General features: G+C 49.4%; 1 protein-coding gene across 5 annotated transcripts in view; it reads left to right on the top strand.

Moving 5' to 3' along the window:
* Positions 1-24,484, top strand: part of actn1 (actinin, alpha 1) — a 50,771-nt gene that overhangs the window by 2,417 nt on the left and 23,870 nt on the right. For all 5 annotated transcript variants that reach the window (XM_061242696.1, XM_061242688.1, XM_061242694.1 and 2 more), the window contains exons 2-3: positions 23,193-23,307; positions 23,936-24,055. In XM_061242696.1, coding sequence (XP_061098680.1) covers positions 23,193-23,307; positions 23,936-24,055 — 235 coding nt within the window. The remainder of the gene's footprint in view (positions 1-23,192; positions 23,308-23,935; positions 24,056-24,484) is intronic.

Below are 24,484 nucleotides of genomic sequence, written 5' to 3'. Positions count from 1 at the left end.
TGGACACATGGGAAGACTGCTGTGTTTGTCTTTGTTCAATGAGCGGGAGTGTGTTATTGATCTAAAACTTTCCAATTCAAGCTTTTTTTTCTTTTTTTTTTGAGGAGAACTGGAAAGTGGATTTGGCTATCCATTGCAGGATGTTCTGCCTGCACATAAATACACTATAAAGTTTTATTTTAGTTTCTCTGTAGCCACACTAAAAGCAATAATGTTCAAATAATTTGCTTCAAGCATAATTAGGAATGTTTTGTTTTTTTTCCATACAAGCTATGTCATTTAATAATTTTATACATTGTGCAATACATTTGTGTTGAAGTATGTTGTTCTGTCAGAGGATTATGCCATGACACAATGTAAGATGTAGCTCTACCTTATGGGAGTTGTAATCAGGTGAATGACAATTTATGGGCAGTAATATGAAATATGTTCCAGCTTGCATTGCAATAATGAGATAGGGAAATTGCACTCTTTTACCATGTAAGAAAAATGCTTATCCAACCAAATGCCAAAATGGGTTCTTTGGAACAAGCTGTTCTGTAATGCATATCCTGCATAGTCAACTAAGCTTCCCCAAATTGGTTTAATTTGAGACTGAATCTAGAGTCTCCTTATACATAAACACAGAGCCAGAAATTACTTTATAACTTAGAAATTCGGTTCAGCACCTTAATGGAGTAGAAGCATCAGGCCACGTCAGTGTGGACACAGAGAAAGTTATCTTGTTTATATTTCGGTGGAGTTCTCCTGTAATTATGTAATTACATTTTACTCATTGCTTGAGAAGATAGAAACATAAAAAGCCCTGTGTAGGCCATGTAGACTCACACATGTATTTTTTATTTTTTTTGGCTTTACACTAATGCCTCTGCAGTTCTTCTTTGCAAAGTGGCTTAATGAGAATTTTGTGACCTGGAGCTACAAGCAGTCAGATAACTTTAAGCTCCGCTGTAATGCGCAGCTCTGCGTTGTGGCAAACAACCCTGGAATTTCTGCCGCCGATTGTCAGCGCTGTTTGCTGTTTGCTGGGAGCTGGAGCACCAGCGGCAGGGACAGGCTTTGCAGGTGCACTCTTAGCGAGGCGGGGAGGGCTCCGTGAGCATGTCTTGACTTGATGGCGGAACTTCGTTCTCCTTATCTCTGGAATTGTAGCCCCGGCGGCAGAGTCTCACTCCGGGGGGCCGAGCCTCGGGTTCGTCTGCATGTGGGGAGAGAGAGAGGGGGGGGGGTGCTTCCGGGGGCCCCGACGCTGGCCCGTGCGGTTAAACCAGCCGGCGAGACGCAAAAGACCCAATTCCTCCCGTTCATCTGGAGGTTTCTGCGCGGAAAGGGGAAGCAAGACATGGGACAGGGCGGTGGGGTGGGGCGGGGGGGTGGGGAGCTGTTCGTACACGAAACTACCCACACGGCCTTTCATCTTCTCCCTTTGTGCGTGACTCGTGCTGGACTGAGATCCACCAATCAGGAGGGCGGAGGGGGCGGCGGGGGGGGGCTCCAGGTGTTTACCTTGGTGGGTGAAGTCATCCATATATGCCCTTTTTTGGGCATTAAAGGTACCCACCCCTGGACCCACTGATGCTGCTATTGAAGAGATCTGGTTACATTATAAGATAACCTCTCTGACTTATTTTTGTCAAATAATTTATTTAATAATTTTTTATTTTCTCTTTTGCTGTGGCAGAAGGACTCTGCCTCTGATAATTGGTTGCGGAATAGGCATGGTGAATGAATGGAGTGTGAAATGGGCTCTAAATCCATTAGACATTAATTGGTTGTACGGTGCTGTATCAGGCACCATACCATAGAAAAGAAATACAGTTTCTGGTTCTGGCTGGGGGATTGGTGCTATACCACCGAGGAAGACTTGAGATTTCTTTCCCATAATTCTTTGAAAAAAAAAAAGAACTCTGTAGTGGTACTCTCTCAAATGAAGTAGGCCACTAAGTGTATAAGCACAGCAATATAATGTTTACTACCTGCTGGTGTGGTATGATGGCATGCAGCTTAAACCCACTACTGCAGGAGAAATCTTGAAATGAATGGCTATTTGTTACCAATTAATCTGGGGATTTCTGGGTGGGGTTGTGCTGTTGAAGTGTTTTTGCTCTGTGGTACTGGAGCCCCAGAGCATCCTGGGTAAAATGCCACATTGTAACATCTGTGTATGAAAGCTGGTTTTCATCATGAAATGTCTATAGTACAGCAGTATCATCTGTAGACGAAAATGTCCAATCTTCCTCCCTATTTTCCATAATCCCACTGTGTGTGTGTGCGTGCGTGACATGCATGCATGCATGTGTGTGTGTGTATGTGGGCATGCATGCATGTGTGTGTGTGTATCTGCATGCATGTGTGTGTGTATGTATGCATGCATGTGTGCGTGCATGTGTTTGTGTGTATGTATTTGTGTGTATCTGCACGCATGCATGTGTGTGTGTGTGTGTGTGTGTGTATGTGTGCAGTGACAACAAAGGCGAGTGATGCAAACCAGTTGTGACAAAGCCAGGAATGTCAGATGGTTGCTCCAGTCTACGGGCCCAAACGGCAGCCCCCCCTGCCCCTCTGAATGATCCCCTCTCTCATGTGACAGCCCCGCTCCTGTAATACCCCCTTTGCTGAGTCACCAGCCCCCCCCCCCCCCCCCCCCCCCCCCACTCCAGCTTTGGTGTTCAACACGGGCCAGTTAGCAGCACAGTGTTTTAGCTCAGTCAGGGTTATGGCAGGGGGAAGTGGTATTTGGGAACGGGAAGTCTTTAACCAGTGTGTAGCAGTGGGCCGTTCCCAGGTGGGGCACTGAATCTTTTTCCCCTTTAGCGACGTGTTTCATCTGAATTGGCACTGTAAAACCTTCAGCTTTGTAATTGGATAATATAAAAAATGATCTGTGTGTCACCCGGGGTAACAGTTACTCATCTCTTGGTTCCCAGTGCTGCCATCGGGCCGCTGGTTGCTGCCTTTTGTGTAGCTTAACCCATTGAGTAGGGGGGGTTTGGAACATTCTATGTCAGTGTTCTAGAACTCCACTCCTTGTAGTTAGCAGTAGTGATTGTCACATCAGCCTTAGAATGTTCAGTTAAGAACTTTAGCTGTTCACAATGTTCAGTTAAGAACATTCTAATCGGCTGATTGTGATCTCACACCTTAAAGGGGTTAGTGTCCTGGTTTTGAACTGGAAGAGTGAAGGATTGGCAGGAGACAGTGCAGTTGTGCCCGGGTGTGCCGTTGTGGGGTGGGTGTGTGTTGTGTGGACCCGCGTGCGAAGTACTGGCCTCTGTAGGTGCTCCAGTCTGCGATCGTAAATCCCAGAGCTCCTCTTCCGGGCATACGAGCTTCCGTCACGCTGTTCTGCCCACACCTCGTTCTGGCTGACTGATGGGGTCACCAGTGCCCCCCCCCCCCCCACCCTCCAGTTATTAAAGCGGCTGCGGCCCCTGTACCCCTTCATATGGGCCCGTCCCTGGAGGACTTTATGGGTCTGCTTCCAGTGTGATCATCCATGCAGGAGCGATGGCCGGACTGAGCGAGCCTGACAGATGATCCTGATTCAGGGCCCTGACGTTTTAGCTTCCTGGGTCCGCTGCTCAGTTACTCCTCGTCCCCCCTCTCCCACCCCAACCACGCCGCAAACCCTGCCCCCCCCTCTCCCGGACTGAAATACGATCCTGTGTAAACAAACCGAGGGCTTTAGTCGTACATGTTTTATAATTAACCCAAATGTCTTGCTTTGCGCTGCTAATGAAAGGCTCTAGGTGAAAGAAACCCCTCTAGACTTACACCCTGGAGCCCCCCTGTGACATTCTCTCGGCTGATACTGGTCGCCTGTAACTGAGATATCTCGTTTGACCCGTTCCCCTCCTCAGCGGGTGACTCTCTCCCATTTTTCCTGAGGGAAGTCGATGCCTGTTTATTATTCTTCTTCTTCTGTGTTTATCCCGGATGAGGAAGCTCCGGCCTGAAAGTTGTTTATTTGATTCATTGTGTCATTCACTTCCAGTCCTCCATCTGCACCCCTCCCCCCCCTACCTCTGGCCCCTGCATCCAGCGTACGCTCTCAAACAGGGCTGCCGAACCCTGTTCCCGGAGCTCCACGGTCCTGGATGTTTGCACTCCAACCCGAATTTGACACACCTGATTGAACTCATTAGAAGCTCAATGAGATCTCTGGCTGGTGAGTGAGGTGTGCTTTTTTAGGGTTGGAGTGATAACCTACAGGACGGTAGATGTCCAGGAACAGGGTTGGGCAGCCCTGCTCTGAAACATCAGTGCAGGGAGACTCAACAAAAGGATGTGTTAATATCCATCTTGTGCTGCTACTTCTGTGTTACTTTTATCACATTTTGTGTCAAATGTACTTAGTTTGTGTTACAAATATGCAATTAATGTGTTACACCGGGAGTCTTTTTTTAAACACAGGCTGCGTTGAAAGTAACACAAAATGTGTTGTATTTATAATAGGCATGGAGGTGTGTTTCACAAAATGAAATGTTATAATGAGTTGTTTAGCACATCTGCTTTTGAGAGTGCATCTTGGAAGCTTTCAAACCTTGCACAGCCTGTGCTAACCTAACCTCTTGTGGAGTTTCATGGGCCTACAGGAGAATGTAAGGTGTGCACTACCCAATCCAGCCATGGGTGAACTCCCCATCCCAACAACCAGTTCATACGCATTTCACTATTGAGCCCGGTACACTTCCTTTGCATAAATCCACTTCCTGTCCAATGGTTGGCATTTATATTGCACCATCATCCAAAGCGCTGTGCAATTGATGACACACCAACATCAATTGGCTGCCATGCAAGGCACGAACCAGCTCGTCAGGAGCATTTAGGGGTTAGGTGTCTTGCTCAGGGACACTTGGACACAGGGGATCGATTCGGCAGGGGATCGAACCGAAACCGGCAGCCCTGTATAAACGACATAAGGAAGCGCAGAGGGGTTTCACTCTAAACCTCTGGATTCAGATCATATTCAAGTCTTTCATTTGTGGTCAGCTCCTCTGTTCAGATGTTTGTTCTGATGGATCAGGCTGATGCTGTAAGGCCCAACATTATTAAACAGAAAAAGGAGGAATTCAACTTTGTCTAGCAACAGGCTTAATTTTTTTAATGTTTATGAAAGGGGATTGGAAATGCTCAATATTAAAACTATTGTAACTTATCTCAATAATATATTTCCCAGTTTTCATCCTGATTCAGTGCATTATTGTTTCATCGTAATAAATATTCCACATTATGCGATTGGGCAGCTGCTGATAAATCTTCCAATTATGTATTTTTTAATAATCTTGGGCAAAAATTGAAATGATACAGTTTTGGCTTCCCTATTTCTTGGATCCTCTTGCTTCACCTTGTGTACCGTTACTGCGGGAAACTGGATAAGAAAACATTCAGATTGCTTCCAAAGGGAAAGGTGTTCTGGAAGCCTCAGTCCTTTGTGATGTCACAGGGATTAGACAGTCCCATCAGTGTGGATTGTCTGATTGTTTGCATTTTTAATGCCAGCCTTGTATAGAATGCAGTCGCCTTCTCCCTCTGTTTCTAGTCCTGTGAAATAGAATTGTCACTTGTGGCAACCTTTTGAAGTCTTTAAGACCTCTGCCATCAAGCCCTGATTCTCCAGTCCTTTTTTTGAAATGGCCTGTAATGGCTTCTTATTCCAGCTTGTGAACTTTGTCCCCGCCATAGAATTATTCGGGGGCATGACCCTTATTAAGTTGTCCACCGCGTGTAAAGAATGTTCTCTTTCGGGAAGCCGAACGTGTTCAATTAAGCCGCTCTTATCTTGAAGCATTGCAAATGTCAGGGCTTTGATGCAAATGCAGCTCCAACGACCGCTTCAGCCCTTGCAGTTCGGACGTTTCCTTTACAAGCCACTTCCAAATGTCATTTGTAACACTTGAAATGTGGAGTTTGCGGAGCACAAACGCGAGGAGGAGACGTGACTCTTTTTGAAAGGAGTTCCTGTGACCAGGAACAGGAAGTGGTTGTGTGTTTCCCCTGAGAAAAGCCAGCTGGTTGCAGACGTTCGATGACCTAGTTTCTGACGGCTTTTAATAGAGTTTTCTGGGAGGACTTCACATATTTTGTGACGGCACTGACGGAGCACCTGAGGGTAATCTGGGGAAAGTTTAAATAAACACGCTTCAGTTTCCCATCCAGGAAAGTGCACATTTACATTTTACATTCTTATCCAGAGCAACTTTCAATTTGTGCACACAATGAAAATGTCTATATGCATAAATCACCAACATCCCAATTAGCAGTTTATTGGAGTGTAATATTCAGGAAATAACACCCAGTTGGTAGTAAATACTTGTCACTTCAATGAACTTGTGGAACGGAAGGTAGATATAAAAGTTCGGGACACCTGATCTGCTGCAAGAAAACCCTTAAAATAGCATATTTTTTGTGGCATTCATGGAATGTGAAACTGTTTGTGATTGGATGGGAGTTGGTTGTTGGGGGGCGGGGTCACGGGGCATTTCCTGGTAGGAGAGGAGAGGAAGTGGAGTCTCACGCCGTAGCGTGTCTGGGTCACTGGAGTTCTCTGAGTCACGGTCACATGGGTGCTGGTCGAAAGTGATCTGCTGCGAGAGCAAGATTGTGTCTTTGTGTGCGCGCATACTGTGTGTGTGTGTGTGTGTGTGTGTGTGTGTGTAGTGGTGCATACTCATGGCTTTGTTCCCTGCTTCCCTTCCTATCATGTGGACAGGACCTATGGAAATTAGCCTGTGTGTGCGTACGCGTGAAATCAGACAGTATGTCTGTATGTGAGCTTGTGCGTCGGTCAGTTTCTGCGTGTGTGTGCGTATGCGCGAAATCAGACAGTATGTCTGTATGTGAGCTTGTGTGTCGGTCAGTTTCTGCGTGTGTGTGCGTACGCGTGAAATCAGACAGTATGTCTGTATGTGAGCTTGTGCGTCGGTCAGTTTCTGCGTGTGTGTGCGTATGCGCGAAATCAGACAGTATGTCTGTATGTGAGCTTGTGTGTCGGTCAGTTTCTGCGTGTGTGTGCGTATGCGCGAAATCAGACAGTATGTCTGTATGTGAGCTTGTGCGTCGGTCAGTTTCTGCGTGTGTGTGCGTATGCGCGAAATCAGACAGTATGTCTGTATGTGAGCTTGTGTGTCGGTCAGTTTCTGCGTGTGTGTGCGTACGCGCGAAATCAGACAGTATGTCTGTATGTGAGCTTGTGCGTCGGTCAGTTTCTGCGTGTGTGTGCGTATGCGCGAAATCAGACAGTATGTCTGTATGTGAGCTTGTGTGTCGGTCAGTTTCTGCGTGTGTGTGCGTATGTGCGAAATCAGACAGTATGTCTGTATGTGAGCTTGTGTGTCGGTCAGTTTCGGCGTGTGTATCTGTGCGCATTTTTCAGTTTTTGTGTTTGCGTGTTTATACCTGTGTGTGTGAGCATGTGCATATGTGTGAGTATGTGCTCATGTGTGCATGTGTTTGTGTGTGTTACGTGTGTGAGAGCGGGTGCATATGTGTGTGTGTCTTTGTGTGTGTGTTACATGTGTGCTTCTACGCGTTTGTTTGTTTTTTTTATATGAATGCATGAATGAGGGGAGGGCCGGTCTGAGTAAATAGAACACAGGGCAAACAGAACTCGATACGCTGCCCACTACAATGGCCCAGTGGGAGGGGCGGAGTCAGGAGGCAGCAGGTGAGCCAGACAGAATTCCCATTCAGTCGTCACAAAGGGAAGGTTATCTGGAAGCCATGCTCCTTTGTGATGTCACAGGGACCTGACTGTCCCAACAGTGTGGAAACCACACTCCTTTGTGATGTCACAGGGATTTGACAATCCATCAGTGTGGAAAACATACTCAATTGTGATGGCACGGGGTTTTGACAGTCCATCAGTGTGGAAGCCACACTCCTTTTGTGATGTCACAGGGAATTGGCAGTACATCAGTGTAACAGGTGATGCACCAGTAACGGTCTCTCCGGTCTTCCTCAGAGCCTGTTTCTCTGTCACACAGTCGCCCAAGCCTGCCACACGCCGCGGGGGAATTATTTATGAGCCAAGAGCTGCCAAAATGTGCAGGGCTGTCACCTGCACCCCATCAGTCCTGCGTCATACACACCGAGACAGCAGGGTGCAGACAGTAGGACTGAAAAAGGACAGGGATCAAATCACCCCCCCCCACCCCCTTCCTTCTCTCCCCCTCCCAGGAGAGGAGGTAGCTAGATTGATGAAGTTTGGGTTTTTTGCTGATCTGAATGGGAAGGAGGGGGGTGGGGCAGGAGTATATGGGTGACTGAAAGTGGAGTGCTTAAATGCAAGTGTTATTGAAAGTGGTTGGCAGCTAAGCTTAATTTTAAAAGCCAGGGTGAGACACAGGCCAAAGACAGTAGAGGGGAAATGGGGCCTCTGTTCGTTTGGATGGGGATGCCTGCCAGTGCCCCTCCCTGTCTCCTAATGTAGATGCACTCACAGACTGTTGAGTGGAGCAGCTGTCTCACTCTCAAGCGGCCGAACGCAAACACCCTCACCTCCAACACCTTTACAGGTGTTTTCTGCGCCAAATTCAAACGGTGTTCAAAAGGACGCGGCATTAACCGCCACTTTAGAACCATACTTAGACATGAACGTGTAAATAACTGTGTGTATGCCAGGGTTATGAATGGCACTTTGTTTTACGAATGTTTGCTTTTGAACAATTCTGACAATCAGCCGTGTGAATGCAGGATGAGATCCTGTGCATGGCTGAGGTCCCCGGGCTCAGCCTCTCTGAGCCCAGTGTCACGGGAAAGATCGATATTTCGCCTATTTGTCCACGGCTATAAATTCCATTGGTTTACCTGAGCCTGGCGGCCATTCCAGCATTCGTATGACGGGAGCCTTCTTGATTTCTCTGCAGTAGAAGCCAGGGTCCCGTTTTTTTTAAAGCCGTGACCAGCTTTCGGTTCTTTTCTGAAACGTGCACATTTATTGTGAAACTCTCTGTTCTGGCTTTCGGCGGTCGCACTTCTCGTCTTGTGGCGCTTTTGCCCACAACTCTCAGGGAGCGGGGTTTTTTTCGTGGCGGGGCTCTGTTGGTGAGGTGCCAGACGGAACACGCACGCGAGCCACGGTTGGTGGAAAGTAGGGCCAAACGGCCCTAAAACGGCAGAAACATAAGAAGAAGAAAAAAAAAAATCAACACACGTGGAGGTCATAGGGTCAAAGGCGTAGGGTCAAAGGCGTAGGGTAAAAGTCATAGGGTCAAAGGCGTAGGGCAAAAGTCATAGGGTCAAAGGCGTAGGGCAAAAGTAAATGGGTTAAAGGCGTAGGGCGAAAGTCATAGGGTCAAAGGCGTAGGGCGAAAGGCAGAGGCAGACACTGGCACATCTGGGCAATATGAGCCTTATGTTTCATTGATCTCCAGAGAGCAAAATAACTATTTACACTCTCAGAAATGAAGGTACGGAAAGTGCCACGATGCTGGGGCGGTACCCTATAGGTACATAGAATTGCCCTCGCCGGCAATATATAGTTCATTTTTTTGCCTGGAAAACATACTCATTTGTACCCGACGAGAACATTACTGTACTTTCAGGGAAATCTTTATCCTTGTGGAACAAATGCACCTCCACTGTCACTTTATTCCTGAGTGTATACAGGACCGCCTCAGAATTGAGTCTGACGATGTATTCGAGCGCAAGAGCAAGCCATTTACAAAACAATGTTCTCATTTCTTTTTTATGTAGGCCTATTTATAGTCTAGTCTGGAGTCAGCTGTAGAATTATTGACACCGTTGATGGAAAAGGCTGCAGTATAAGGGCTGAAGCGCCGGAGGCCAGGGCTCTGTGTTCGGCTGGAACAGACCCAGCCCAGAGGAGAGGGGAGCAGACAGACCCAGCCCAGAGAGAGGGGGCTAAGTCTGGGCCCCATCTCTGAGCTCCCTGCCTGGGCCCTGCTGTTTCTGGAGAGCTCCCTCTCTCTCTCCCTCCCTCTTTTTCTGTTTCTCTCAATCTCTCTCTCACTCTCCATCTTTGTGTGTCTGCCTCCCCTCTTTCTCTCCTCCTCTCTACCACTCTCCCCCCCTTACTCAGGCCTCTATCATTCTGCCTGTCTCTGCTCTTCCTCTATCTTTCTCTCTTTCTCTCTCCCCCTCTCTCCTATCTGTCTCTCCCCTTCCCTCTCTTCTCACTCTCTTGCTCTCTCTCACTCTCTCTCTATCTGCCTGCCTCCTGTCTTCCTATCTCTCTGTCCCCCCTCTCACTCTTTCTCTCTCTTACTCTCTCTCTCTCTCTCTCTCTATCTGCCTGCCTCCTGTCTTCCTATCTCTCTGTCCCCCCTCTCACTCTTTCTCTCTCTCTCTGCCTGTCTCTTCCCTCTCCTCCCCCTCTCCCTCTCCCTCTCCTCCCCCTCTCCCTCTCCCTCTCCTCCCCCTCCCTCCCTCCATCCCCCTCTCGCTCTCCTCCCCCTCCCTCCATCCTCCTCTCCCTCTCGCTCAGCTCTGGCAGGTGTCCTGCAGTAGTCACACAGCTGGGCCTGCAGAGCCGCCCCTCTCGGCTGAGTGCTCAGGGGGCAGTCTGGGTCCCGCTGAAGGGGCTGGAGGTCCCGCTGAAGGGGCTGGAGGTCCCGCCGCTCCCCTGGTTCTTACACCTGGTCCTGGATCCCCGGCCGCCACCAATACCGTCACTACAAAGCCCCATTGTGTCTCTCTTGTTTTATCGTAACGCGGTGGAAATCTTCGCGGAAGAGTGTGGGGCTGTGGTTGAAGGTAGGGGAGGGGGGGGGGGGGGCTTTCCCTCTCCCTGCTAACCCCCCCCTCCCTCAGTCCTTCCATGGGGATGCAGTTCTGGCCCATGGCTGTTTGTGCTTACAGGCCCCTGCAGCTGTAACTAACACTAATATTTAAATTCCTTTATGCTCGTGGACTGTGACAGAACGACCATTAAAGGAGATGTCATGTGGGTGGGGGAGGGGAACGGTGTGTATGTGGCTCCATACTGTATGTGTGTGAGAAAGAGAGAGAGTGAGAGAAAGAGAGAGAGTGAGAGAGAGAAAGAGAGTGTGAGAAAGAGAGAGAGTGAGAGAGAGAAAGAGAGAGAGTGAGAGAGAGAGAAAGAGAGAGTGAGAGAGAGAAAGAGAGAGACAGGCTTTTGTGGATACTGGGTGTAAGGCTGCTTTACCGTACTCACCTCTCACCTCTGACCTTTGCACCCTTCACCTTTGCTCTGGACTACGAGTCACATGGTCGCCAGCAGATGGACGCTAATGCTGAGCTTCACCTATGACTTGTTTGGGTAGTCGCTGGAATGCCCTACTGCAGGGGTGTCAAACTCCAGTCCAGCAGTGTCTGCTGGTTTTTGGTGTGTTTCAGGACGAGAGATACATTTCAAAGTCTTTAATTGGCTAAAGATTCCACACACCTTGTTCTCAAGGCCTTAATTGGCTGCTGATTGAAAGGAAACCACAAATACCAGCAGACACTGCGGCCCTCCAGTACTGGGGTTTTTTTTGACACCTTTGCCCTACTGAACGAACGGCTTAAGCTAGGTTTTGAAACAGCTGGTAGCTGATTGGCCAGTTCAGACCAGCTTAGCTACCAGCTACCAGCACTAGCTGGTTGACTACCCAGCAAGACCAGCTTGACCAGTTACATTTTTAAACAGCAGGGTGGGCTTTCAGACTGGGTCACCGTGATTCGTGGAAGGATTGCGTGCCACAGCTGGAGTTTTCCCCAGGTGATGTGGACTCTTCCGGAAGGCACAGACTGCTCCGTTTTAAATGGGTGTGCTGTGACTCCACTCTGAAAGTAGGTCCTGTGTTCATTAATACTTTCTTCTGACACAGAAATAAGGGCCATCATCTCAGACCCAGATAACTACGCCTCTCTTGCGTTGCCCATTTTTCCTATATGGAGTTAGCAGTCCTGTGGCTATGGATGCTAAAATCAGTCCTGTGGCTATGGATGCTAACAGCATTGTTGTGGCTATGGATGCTAGCCACAGTGCTGTGGCTATGGATGCTAAAAGCAGTGTTGTGGCTATGGATGCTAACATCAGTCCTGTGGCTATGGATGCTAACAGCAGTGTTGTGGCTATGAAGACTAACAACAGTGCTCTGGCAGTAGAGGCTAATGGAGGCTAACAGGCTAACCTTTCCTGATTGCAGTGGTGAAAATGGGCTCCACAATGTCAATCTGTTTTTTAACCTTATAAGAGAAAGATGCACAAAGATATTTTTATTTCTTGAATGGGGGTATAGCTCAACTGTTGATCTGTTATACTTTGACCCCAGGCATAAGGTCTTGTTTATGTATTCACTTTAATGCAAATATAAAAAAACAGACATTTACATTCACCCATCCATCATGGGTGCTGGGCTGGCACCTATCCCAGAATGCAACGTGTGCGAGGCACCAATACACCCTGGACAGGTAGCTAATCCATCACAGGGCCTTCATACCACTCACTCACATTCATACCTATTGGCAATTTAAACTCTCCAATTAGCTACCAGCACCATGGGGCGACATGGCTCAGGCAGTAAGAGCAGTCGTCTGGCAGTCGGAGGGTTGCCGGTTCGATCCCCCGCCTGGGCTGTGTTGAAGTGTCCCTGAGCAAGACACCTAACCCCCAAATGCTCCTGACGAGCTGGTCGGTGCCTTGCATGGCAGCCAATCGCTGTCGGTGTGTGAGTATGTGTATGAATGGGTGAATGAGAAGCATCAATTGTACAGCGCTTTGGATAAAGGCGCTATGTAAATGCAAACTAATTACCATGTCTGTGGGCTTTGGGAGGAATCCAGAGTACCTGGAGGAAACCCACAGAACTAGCAAACTCCACACTCCACACTTGAACTCAAGACATTCAGAAACCATATACGTAAAACCATATATGTACATTTTACGCGAGTGGCAGTTGATCTCAAGAGGAGGCTGTGATCTTTATCGGGGGAATTCTGGGTAAAAGTCATGAGCAGGACGTGAATAGTCAGCAGTGTGTGACAGAAATATGCACACTTAATGTAATAAGTCATGGGAACGGGACACTCTGGAATCGCAGGAATTCGTGCACTGTAAATGTGTCTGACGCTGACACAATATTTTCCATAGTGTACAGCTGTTAGCCATACCATCCTCAAGGTGCGAAACTCATGCTGTTTTAATTACATTCCAACAAAACTAGCCATATACAGGATACAGTGTGCCTGAGATCTCACTAATCTTAAAGACCAAAATATGTAGCCTACTTGGTAAATGGTTGGCATTTATATAGCGCCTTTATCCAAAGTGCTGTACAATTGATGCTTCTCATTCACCCATTCATACACACACTCACAGACCAACGGCGATTGGCTGCCATGCAAGGCCCCGACCAGCTCGTCAGGAGCATTTGGGGGTTAAGTGTCTTGCTCAGGGATACTTTGACACAGCCCGGGCGGGGGATCGAACCGGTAACCCTCCGACTGCCAGATGACTGCTGTTACTGCCTGAGCCATGTTGCCCCATACTTTTTTTATTTTTATTTTTATTTTTTATTATTTTTATCCGATTTTTTCCCTTTTTTCTCCCAATTTGGTAGCCAATTGGACCCCGTCTGATTCAATTAGAGCTAGTATTAGATACACCGCCCACACCCCATCCCTCGGCGGCCAACAGGAGAGTGACACGCCTTCTTCAAGCCGTCTCGCCTCCCAAGCTGTAACCGTGATTCCAAGGCACCCGAGGTGCTTGTTTTGTGCGGCTATCTACTAACCCTGCCAAGTCCCTCCCTGCCAATTATTGCTGCTCCATGTGAGCCGGCCAAACTTGGCTTTTGGCAGGACCGAGAATCGAACCCCAGTCCCCGGTGTTCAACTGCAGCAAACTGCAACCGCAAGCCTGCTGCATCTTAGCCTGTTGCGCCACCGCAGCTCGTGCCCCATACTTTTTCTAAACATGAGTAAACACCCACTATTGGGAATGGCATGACCACTTCTTAGTGAATCTGTTCTTGCATATATGATTTAGTGATGGTTTGATGGAGCGACACTGGCTTTCATAGGTAAGAGCAGTCATAGGGTTGCCGGTTCGATCCCGCCCTGGCTGTGTCAAAGTGTCCTTGAGCATGACACCTAAACCCCACATGCTTCTGACGAGCTGGTTGGTGCCTTGCATGGCAGCCAGTCGCCGTTGGTGTGTGAGTGTATGGGGTGAATGAGAAGCATCAATCGCACAGCGCTTTGGATAAAGGCGCTATATAAATCCCAGCCATTTAGCATTTACATAGTTTGGAGCAAATACTCAGCAGACTTCCAGATGAACTGGTAGGCCCTAACCCTGACAGTAGGAAGCCTATTGAAGCCTATTGTGTCCGGCTGCTCTGGACTCAAACAACCAATGTCAAGGCTACAGGGCAGTCTGTGTTTACCCTGAGCCAATTTTATATGTCTCATTTTGGCTGTTTTCTCAAAGGGGTTCGTCAGCCAAAGGTTCACAGCTGAAAGACTTTATTGGTCGCAAAAGGCCTCTGTGTTTAGGCGTAGTACTCTGGGAGTTATTTGCTGTAGTTTATTTTTACACAAGAAATCTGTAAGAGCATCAAATTAACACTGCAAAAAAAAGTACATATCAACAAATAGTTTAGTCTTATATTTAGACTTAAAATGTTATTTCTATCACTTTTTTACGAAATAAAACTAAACTAGTGCCAATTAGGTGGGACAGTTTTGACTAATTTCAAAATTTGCAAATGGGGTAAAAAAATGTAACTTGCCAAGCAAATACTACCTTGAAACAAGCTAATGTTTTCTGCTTGAGAGAAAAACGGATTTTAAGTCTCACTAGAGACTTCTGAAAACTTATTTTTGCAGTGAACAATTACAGGAATGTTGCACTGTAACCAAACCAATATTCTGTCTCACTAGAATTTTATGTGGAAATTTCTGTTCTGGCCCATGGGTTGGTCCATAAGCACTTAAGTACGAAATTCTCAGGAAATTAACGAGACTTCCGACCACTGCGGCATCCGCATCTCATTTGTTAATCAGCTGGGCTTTTGGGCGCTGGACCTTCATCCCAGCTACAGACGGATCTTTAGCAGAGCAGAATAAAAACCCAGCCATGAGGCGACTCGAAGAGAAACCAAACAGGAAGGGCATCGGGGAGAAAACGCCGCGCTGGCTGCCAGGCCGGGGATTGTAAACCCTTGGCGAGGATAGTAGCCTACACATAGCACAGTATTAATGGTAGGTGAGAACACCACAAAAAACATTGTTAAATTTTATATTTTAGGCATTTGTAGCAGACGCTTTTATCCAGAACAACTTACGCAGATTACTTTTTTTCGCATACCGTCCGTTTATACTGCTGAATATTTTGCTAAAGCAATTCGGTGTAAGTACCATGCTCAAGGGTGCGATGGCAGAGAGCCAACTGGGACCTGAACCCACATAACCCAGGTTTTGCAAGCCCAGCACCCAGACCATTACCCTACGCTGCCAGATATGAAGTCAGACGCAAGCCAACAGGGTGCAGTACGTCTCTTTCCACCAACAGCTATGGGCCTGCTTTTTGCCGCCCAGTTGAAATTAAGCAAATGTTTTTCCCTTCCTGTTCGTCATTTTTATTCCGAATGAAATAAAACAGCAGCGAAAGAGCAGTTTTCTGGCGTATTGTTTTCGCATACTTGGCCGCTGATACGGAGGTAGTCATATAGATTGAGTCAGCTGTGCTGATTGTTGAAACGCGTTCTCTCGGGAGAACGGGGGGGGGGCGTGTGCGGTTTCCAGGGCAGAAACTCAGCTTGCTGGGTGCTGGAAGTTACCACCATAAAGGGTGAAATGCGTTGGCTATGAATGCTGGGAGTGCGAGTTTTTTTTTTCGTTCGCGGGGGTAAAAAGGAGAAGGAGCGAGCGGAAAAAAAGGCGTGGGTTTTTGGGTTTTGACAGATGCGGCGCAATGAGGCCGGTTTGTAGGTTTTTCAACTTTTGCGGTTTCCATGGCAACCCCGGCGCCGCTCGCGCGGCTCTCTGCAGCATTTTCGCGGAGGGGGCGGTCTTCGTTGGCAGGCAGGCTCTCCACAGCGCGCAGGCTGTTCCAAGCGCTTCAGCACTCCCTCTCCGGGCCAGCACGCCTGTCCCTCTCCTCGGACGCACGCACAGAATAAATTAGCGTCTCCCGAGGTTCTTAGGAGCTCATTTGTCCCTGCGTGCTCGTTTTTGTTAGAACTGGAGTAATTTTTGATTCGGCACGGAGCGTGCAGCTTTGCATGGTGCCCAGGATTGAGTGTGTGCGTCTTGTGTGTGTGGGCGTGCGTTGTGTGCGTGCGTGTGTGTGTGTTCTGTTCTTGCTGACTCAGGGCCCACGGTCCCAGCGTGTGTGTGCAGATCTCGCATCGATAGCGGCAGTAGAGTTTGCATATTTGTAATGTGTGAATGTACTGAACCCACAACAATGGCTTGAGTGTGTGACTGACTCAGGAGGGATTACGCGTGGATGTTGTAATAGCAAGGGCTTCTGAAACACAGTTCTCAGCACACTGTCATCAGAACAGCAAAAGCCCTTCCTCCTCCTCCTCCTCTCTCTCTCTCTTTCTCCCCATCCTCTACTCCCCCGCTCTCTCAGGCAGAAGCTGTCTAAACCACCAGCATAGACACACACACAAGCACAAGCATGCTGCACACACACACACACACACAGACACACGCACACTGTCATGCTGCACACACATACACACACATGCTCCTCACACACACACACACACACACACACACAGACAAGCTCCACACAAGCACAAACATACGCATGCTCCTCACACACACAGATACACACACACATGCTGCATGCACACACTCATACACACACACACACATGCTCCTCACACACACAGATATGCTCCACACACACACACACACGGACACACATGCTCCTCACACACACACACAGATATGCTCCACGCACACACACACACACACACACACACATACACACACACACACACACACATGCTCCTCACACACACACAGATATGCTCCACACACACACACACACACACACACAGACACACATGCTCCTCACACACACATAGAGATATGCTCCACGCACACACACACACACACACACACATACAAACACACACACACATGCTCCTCACACACACACAGATATGCTCCACACACACACACGCACATCTGCACGGTGGGTTCAGCAGTGTCGGGGCAGGCTGATGTTCCCCATGGTCTGTGGAGGAAGGAGGAGGAGAGGTGATGAATTACAGGCCCCAGCATCCTCTCTGGCTCTGGGCTGGCAGCTGGGGCTGGGCTGTGCCCGGCTACAGGCCCTGATTGGCTGTCTGTGTGTCAGGGGTGTCCGAGTGCCATGCTGGGGTCTTCTGTACTCTCCGAAATAAAGGCACAAATGCTTGTCACTGGGGCGGTGCCCTGTAGGTGCATAAACGTACCCCTAGTACCCAATTATGAATTAATTTGTAACTTTTTGCAAAGAAAAAGAATACTCACTTGTACCCAAAGAGAGCAGTACCGTACTTTCAGGGTACATTTTGGGAAATGTGATCGTTGTCGAACAGAAGCGTGCCCCCGCTGTGGCTTTATTTGTGAGAGTGTGTGTGGCTGCGCTCTGTCCGTGTGTCACTCTGAGGGAAGGTGTGCTGGACACACACATTTTCCACCGCTGCTCCACCGCTGCTTCACCGCTGCTTCACCGCTGCTCCACCGCTGCTTCACCGCTGATCCACCGCTGATCCACCGCTGCTTCACCGCTGCTCCACCGCTGCTCACACTGCAGCCAAATCCTCCACTCATTTCTGTTAGCTGGACAATTTAGCAGAAGAGAAAGGAAATGTGTGTGTGTGTGTGTGTGGTTTTGTGTGTGCCTGTGTTTGCGTATTCCCGTTATTTTGTGTGCATGCACATTTGTGTTGTTTTGCTGTATTAAGTTACTTGTGTAAACAGATAGTTTTGATAAACGTTTCCAGATGCTTGGGAATCACTGCTGGTATTAGCGTTGACACAGAGCAAAGACAGAGTGTCTGATACTGGCCCTTCATTGTCTGTGTTTAAACCTCGCTCACATACACTTTATGAGGAAGAGCTGTACGCCAGCTTGTTAAGGCAAATATTTAATCAGCCAATCATGTGGCAGCAACAAAATGCATAAAAGCATGCAGACAGGGTCAAGAGGTTCAGCTATTTTTTAGACCGAATGTCAGAATGGCGAAGAAATGTGATCTAAGTGACTTTGACAGTGGAATTGTTGGTGTATTTTATCATGTTTTTTGTTTTATTGTTGTTATTTTTGCTGTTTTTTATGCTGTTTTATATTGCTTTGGCCACAAGAGGTTTTAATCTCAATGTAATCAAATAAAGGTTTAATAATAATAATAATTACTATTCTTTTTGAACATTTTCTTAAGCATCCCTTGAACATCCCTTGATAGGAGGGATTCTGCTGCTCTCTGGTGTAAACACTGGTACCTCACTCTGCCAGCTGAGAGGAGAGATGCCAATTAAACTATGTAAACTATGAGCGTGCAGGCAGGGGCACGCTAGAACAGCTTCTGTAATACCCACTTCACTCCTGATCCTCATGTAGTTACCTCCACAGCATTGCATTAGCTTTGCTCTACCTTTTCTAGCTTTGTCAGGGATCGTTCCTTTGCTGAGGGATGGTTGTGTTGTAGTTCATAACTATGTAGGACTGGTTGTAGTTCATAACATGGTAGGATTATGGATGTTGTAGTTCATAACTTGGTTGGACTGTTGTAGTTCATGATGCGGTAGAGCAGTGGTTTAAGTTCATAACTATGGAGGACTTTGGATGTTGTAGTTCATAAATTGGTAGGACTGTTGTTGTAGTTCATAACTCGGTAGGACTGCGGTTGTAGTTCATAACTCGGTAGGACTGTGGTTGTATTTCATATCTCCGGAGGACTGTGGCGTTCCTGGCAGTGAGAATCATCTCCGCTGTTTGCTTGTGTAACCCCGTGACTCTTGGCTGCGGTTGAAGTGAACGCAGCTCGCTCTTCCTCTGACACGCTCTTCGTTCGTGTTTCTGAGGGCTCGGCGTGAGTTCTGGGAAGGGCTGACATGGAGGATCTGCCGGCTCTGCTGTTTGTCGTTCCTGTGCTCTCCACCTCCGGCAGATGTGCCTTCCTCCTCGTTAGCTCCATCACACCGCAGGAAATGCTCTAATTATTTTAGTGTCTCTGAGTGTGTGTGTGTGTGTATGTGTGTGTGAATTTGTGTGTGCACGTGTGTACATATGTATGTGTGTACGCCTGTGCGTGTGTGATTGTGCCTGTGCGTGTGTGTTTGTGTGTGTGTGTGTAGGTGAGTGTTTGCGTGTACGTATGTATGTGTGTGTACGCCTGTGCGTGTGTGATTGTGCATGTGCATGTGTGTGTGTGTGTGTGTGTGCGTGTGTGTGTTTAAATGAGGCAGTCCTTCGCAGTATGAGACCCTGGAAGAGCGCTTGAGGAATTGGCTACAGTGTTGAAAAGTGCTTTCCTGTGTCAGACTGTCTGCCAATAACAGCATCCTCTCTTCCCAATGTGTGTTTGTCTGTCTGTCTGTGTGTCTGTGTGTGTGTGTGTGAGAGAGCGAGAGAGAGAGAGTTAGGTTGGAAGAGTGTCTCTAGTTTTTTGTAAGTAGGACAATTTAAATTAAAGAGTTGAATTTGTACTAATATGGAGTTGGAGCAGCAGCAGGAAATGTTTTGTAAGTGGGGGAGAGGGGAGAGAGGAAGAGGGAGGGAGAGGGAAGCAGAGAGAGGGAGAGGGAGAGAGAGGGAGGGCGAGAGATGGAGAGAGGGAGAGAGAGGGCGATGGGGAGTGGGAGACTGGAAGGGAGAAAGTGGAAGAGTGGAGAGAGGAAGGTGGACGGAGGAGAGGGAGAGAAGAGGTGGATGGTTGCCAGGTTGTGGCTGCAGCGGTTATTAACCCCGTCTCCGTGCTGTTAGTCTCCCTCGTTGGCGGAGCCCAGTCTGGCGAGACCGAACATTGTCTGAGAGTTCCCCTCCGAGTTCCCCTGCGAGTTCCGCACGCAGGCCCCGCTAAGTGGCGTTCTCAGAGACCGCGATGGGGTGGGGGAGCCAGAACAACGCTTTAACGACCTTGAGCTCTCCCAGCAAACCCTGCTCACACAGCCTCGGCCGTGAGCTGCTCAGCAGCACGCGGACCGGAGGGGGGAAGTCTAACGGTCTGATGGCAATCTCTCCTGTAAGCTGTCAGGCCACAGGCAGCTCAGCTATGCAGGCTGGAATGTTTCTGCTCAGGGCGACGGGACCTTGGAGTTAACATGGTACAGCAGTGGCCCTGACAAGTTCACCTGAAGCATCGTAAACGCGTTTACCTTTTACATTCGAGCGTTCAGCAGACGCTTTAATCCTGACTGACACACGTGTACATTTCAGACCTGGGCTCAGACAGTTAGTGTTTGTTTTGGATTCAAATCCTTCTCTGCGTTTGACTAAGTTTGCCTGGTGTATTGGAACAAATGAAATAATCGCAAAAGTGTAAACCCCACCCATCTACTTACATGCTGAAATACACCAGGCATGATCAATAGAGCACAGAAATGTATTTGAATCCAGAACAAATACTATTTGAACCCTGGCGTGGTACTTTTTACATACAATCCTTCTATACAGCTGGGGATCAACTGGAGCATTCAGGTTAAGCGAAAGCAACGCGAAAGCAATGCCTCGGCTGTACCTCAGCTGTTACAAGGAGTTACAAGCGCAGTTCCCAAACCATTAAGGCCAGTTCAGAGTCTGAATATACAAACTGAAATCGCGTAGCGTTCATGAACGTTCTGTCGTGGCCCGATATAGACCGCGGCCGCTGTCCTCAGCAGAAAGTGTAAACGCGCTCCAGCCGACCAGCGACATCCGTTGCACGCCGTCAATCACAGCGACTCTCTGTCGCTGGATATAAACCGACCTTTACCCCGCACCGCCGCGTGAGTTCCGCTCACAGCATCGCCGTGCTGCGCGTGTTCTTAGTGCGCGAAATGAGCTCACTTCTGTCGTCACTGGGGGTGATGTTGGGTTTGGGTTAGGCCGTTTCAGACGTCGTGTGTGAATATGTCTGAACAGCGCAGCCCTCCCTCCCGGCTCGGGGAATGGAATCCGGGCAGGTTGCTGCAGAACACGGCCTCCGGCCTCAGCCCTGCTGCCGTTTGACGGACGGAGGGGTGGTCTTCCCACGGATGTGACACACGAGATGACACACAGGTAGTCAGACTGTTTCGCGGGGCGGGGCGGGGCGCCGTGGGACAGAGCGGTCCCCCCGCCCTGTGAACAATGACCAGGTCAGCAGGTCGTGCGGGGGGGGGGGGTGGGCGGGGGTTTAGCGGTGATGCAAGCGACTCACCATAGGACAGCGCGTGTGACTCACCGAGTGTCTTTATGTTCGTGGAACGGGAAGTGTTGCTGACGGGGAGGCTCATCACGGCTAGGTCAGTGCTCAGTCAGCTGAAGCGCGGTGAGTGCGCTGGGATTCGCGCCTCAGTGAGGGATTTGGGGATTAAGGGCCCGCTTGCAGCCTGGCGTCTGGCTGAAGTGGTGCTCCGGGACTGAGGCCCTGAGAGAGGCTGGGGTGGGATCTGAGACACGGCCACGCCGGGTGGATTAGAGAACGATACGCTGTAACGTACCGCTGCTGACGGACTGAATGCTGAATATCTACTGCTCACCTGCTGTTTACCCCAACACTGCTCACCTGTGCACTGCTGTTTACCCCAACACTGCTCACCTGTACACTGCTGTTTACCCCAACACTGCTCACCTGTACACTGCTGTTTACCCCAACACTGCTCACCTGTACATTGCTGTTTACCTGAACACTGCTCACTGTACACTACTCATCTGTAACACTGTACACCTGTAATACTGTACACCTGTAACACTGCTGTTCAGATGTTTTTTTAAAAGGGTACAAGGCAAAAACTGTGAATAATAAGCGTGTTCTTTGTCCTACTGAAGGGGAGTCAGTTCATCCAGCAAATATGCACGAGTTCCACAGAGGGTCTGTCCCTCTGAGCATTTATAACATTCATAGCATATCTGTCATGTTTACATTAAGCATTAGCAAATCATCACTTCTCACACCCTCCCGATTCCCAAATAAGGTCAGCAAAGTTAGGTTTATTACTCCTCAGAGGAAGCTTTGTCTGGGGAAACTGTCTCAGCCCCCCTGGCTCCCTCCCAGACTAGACGCCCATATCTGAACCGACAGTGTAACCCCCACGCAAGTAGTGACTCAGCTATTGCATTCACCACAGGGCGCTGCAGTGCCTCTGGGATCCGACAGCAGCTGACCGCAGGCCCACAGGAACAGTAGCCAGAAGCAGGAGCCGGGTTAGCGTAGCCTAGCCTAGCCTAGCCTCTCTCCTGGCCGCGGTGACCTCCGCCCTCCCCCGCCCCCCCCAGGCTCCCGGCTTCAAAGCCGCCCGCCCCGCCCTAAGCTCTGGAGCGGATTGTGGGGGGCAGTGGCGGGGCGAGGGGGGCTGGGATTCATTAAGGCGTCTCAGAGCCCCTCCGGCCGTACGGGCGGTGAGGAGCTCCTTTCAGCGTGGAGTGGAAACACGCCGCGAGACGCCACGCCATGTGTGCAATTAGCGCAGGCCTCGTAAAAGGCCCTCGCCGTGGGGGTGCCGGGCGGGTCGTCCCCCCCCCCCCCCCCCCCTCCCCCCTCCGCTCACGTTCTCGCTCCCGTTTGACTCCCGAATCCTCCGGGCGCAGCTGGTTCTCATCGCGTCGTTAGCATGCCGGCCGCGTCTGAGGATCCCCGGGCCCCACGGCCACCACCAATGCGCCGTCGCTGACGGGGCGCCATGGTAACCGCGTTCCGCTAGGCCCCGGCCCGCCCTCTCCCCGCCGGGCCTGAGGAATGTGTGTCTCAGCGCCGTCTCTCTCTCTCTCCCTGTCTCGCTCTCTTCCTCCCTGTCTTTCCCTGTCTCTTTCACTCTATCTCTCTCTCTGTCTCTCTCTGTCTCTCTCTCTTCCTCTCTGTCTCTCCCTGTCTCTTTCACTCTATCTCTCGCTCTGTCTCTCTCTCTCTCTGTCTCTCTGTTTCTCTATCTCTCTCTCTGTCTCTGTCTCTCTCCCTGTCTCTTTTTCTCTGCCTCGCTCTCCCTGTCTCTTTCTCTCTCTCCCTCCCTCTCTCTCCCTCCCTCTCTCTGTCTCTCTCTCCCCCTCCCTCTCTCTGTCTCTCTCTCACACACTCTCTCTCTCTCTCTGTGTCTCACAGACGTTCACAGCATGGTGCAACTCCCACCTCAGGAAGGCCGGCACGCAGATTGAGAACATCGAGGAGGACTTTCGAGACGGCCTAAAACTCATGCTGCTGCTGGAGGTCATCTCGGGTGAGCACGCCCCACCTCACCCCCCTGTCCCCCCGTCTGTCTCTGTCTCTGTCTCTGTCTCTGTCTCTGTCTGTTCCTGTCCCTGTTAAGCACCCCCTCAACCCCCAAAAAGATTTTCTGTGATGTCGCATTCACAGAAAGGCAAAGACGTGCAGACATCTCCTTTAAAGAGAGTCTGGGTTTATCAGTGCCAGTCAGGGAATGCTGTTAGCCTGCCCCTAGTACAACTCTAGTCAATGCATTTGTGCATTTCTCTTGTGTAGTATAAGCTGCTCTGGATAAGAGCATCTGTGTAACAGAAGTAATTAAATGTAATGTCTAGACATATTACTGTTATAATATGGAGTTTTCCGAATAGTGGATTAAAGACAAATGGTTGTTAAAATGAGAAATAAAAATTCTGGAGTGGGTTAATTAAAATACAGCATGTATACCCGGTTCATAAATATACAAGCCAAAAACAGAAACCCAGCACTGACAAATACACTTGTTATTATCCTGGCAGCATGTGAAATAAGTGTGGCTGTTTCAACCGTGCTGACTTCATCAGTGTTGAGCCTTGGGCAGCTGTGGGGAAACACAGTGGCGTGTGTGTGTGTGTCCTGACACTTCCTGTTCCTTCGTCCAGGGGAGCGTTTGGCCAAACCGGAGCGTGGCAAGATGCGGGTACACAAGATCTCCAACGTCAACAAGGCCCTGGACTTCATCGCCAGCAAAGGGGTCAAGCTGGTGTCCATTGGGGCGGAAGGTGAGCCCGGTGCATGGTGGGAATTTTCGGTCGGCTTTGAGGCACGCGCGAAGGTCGCGGCTTTTCACGTTCCGCCGCGCGGGGGGATCGATCCCAGTTAGACGATTCGGTTAATAAACCGCGTGGTCTAATTGGTTGTGACTGCGGTGGTGTTGACGCAGATGTAGAGTACGGTCTGTAGTTGGCGGCAGGGGTGTGTCTAGAGCATTTTGAATGGGGGGGGGCCAGGCTGGGGCACAGACCCAGAGGAGGGGGGGCCAGCCATCAAGGCTTACCATATATATTGTTTGCTGCGTACAATGGCCTATCATATTCCGGTTCTGGTAGGGGGGGGCACCAGGGGTGGCCAATCAGATTCCAGGGGGGGCCAGTGCCACTGGGGTTCAGGGGTTCAGGGGTACCGCACGGAGACGAGCCGGGCGCTGCAGT

Source organism: Conger conger, chromosome 1 (assembly GCF_963514075.1).
Source record: "Conger conger chromosome 1, fConCon1.1, whole genome shotgun sequence".
Lineage (NCBI taxonomy): Eukaryota > Metazoa > Chordata > Actinopteri > Anguilliformes > Congridae > Conger > Conger conger.
The sequence above is the reverse complement of the archived record's forward strand: the minus strand, read 5'-3'. Positions and strand labels throughout refer to the sequence as shown.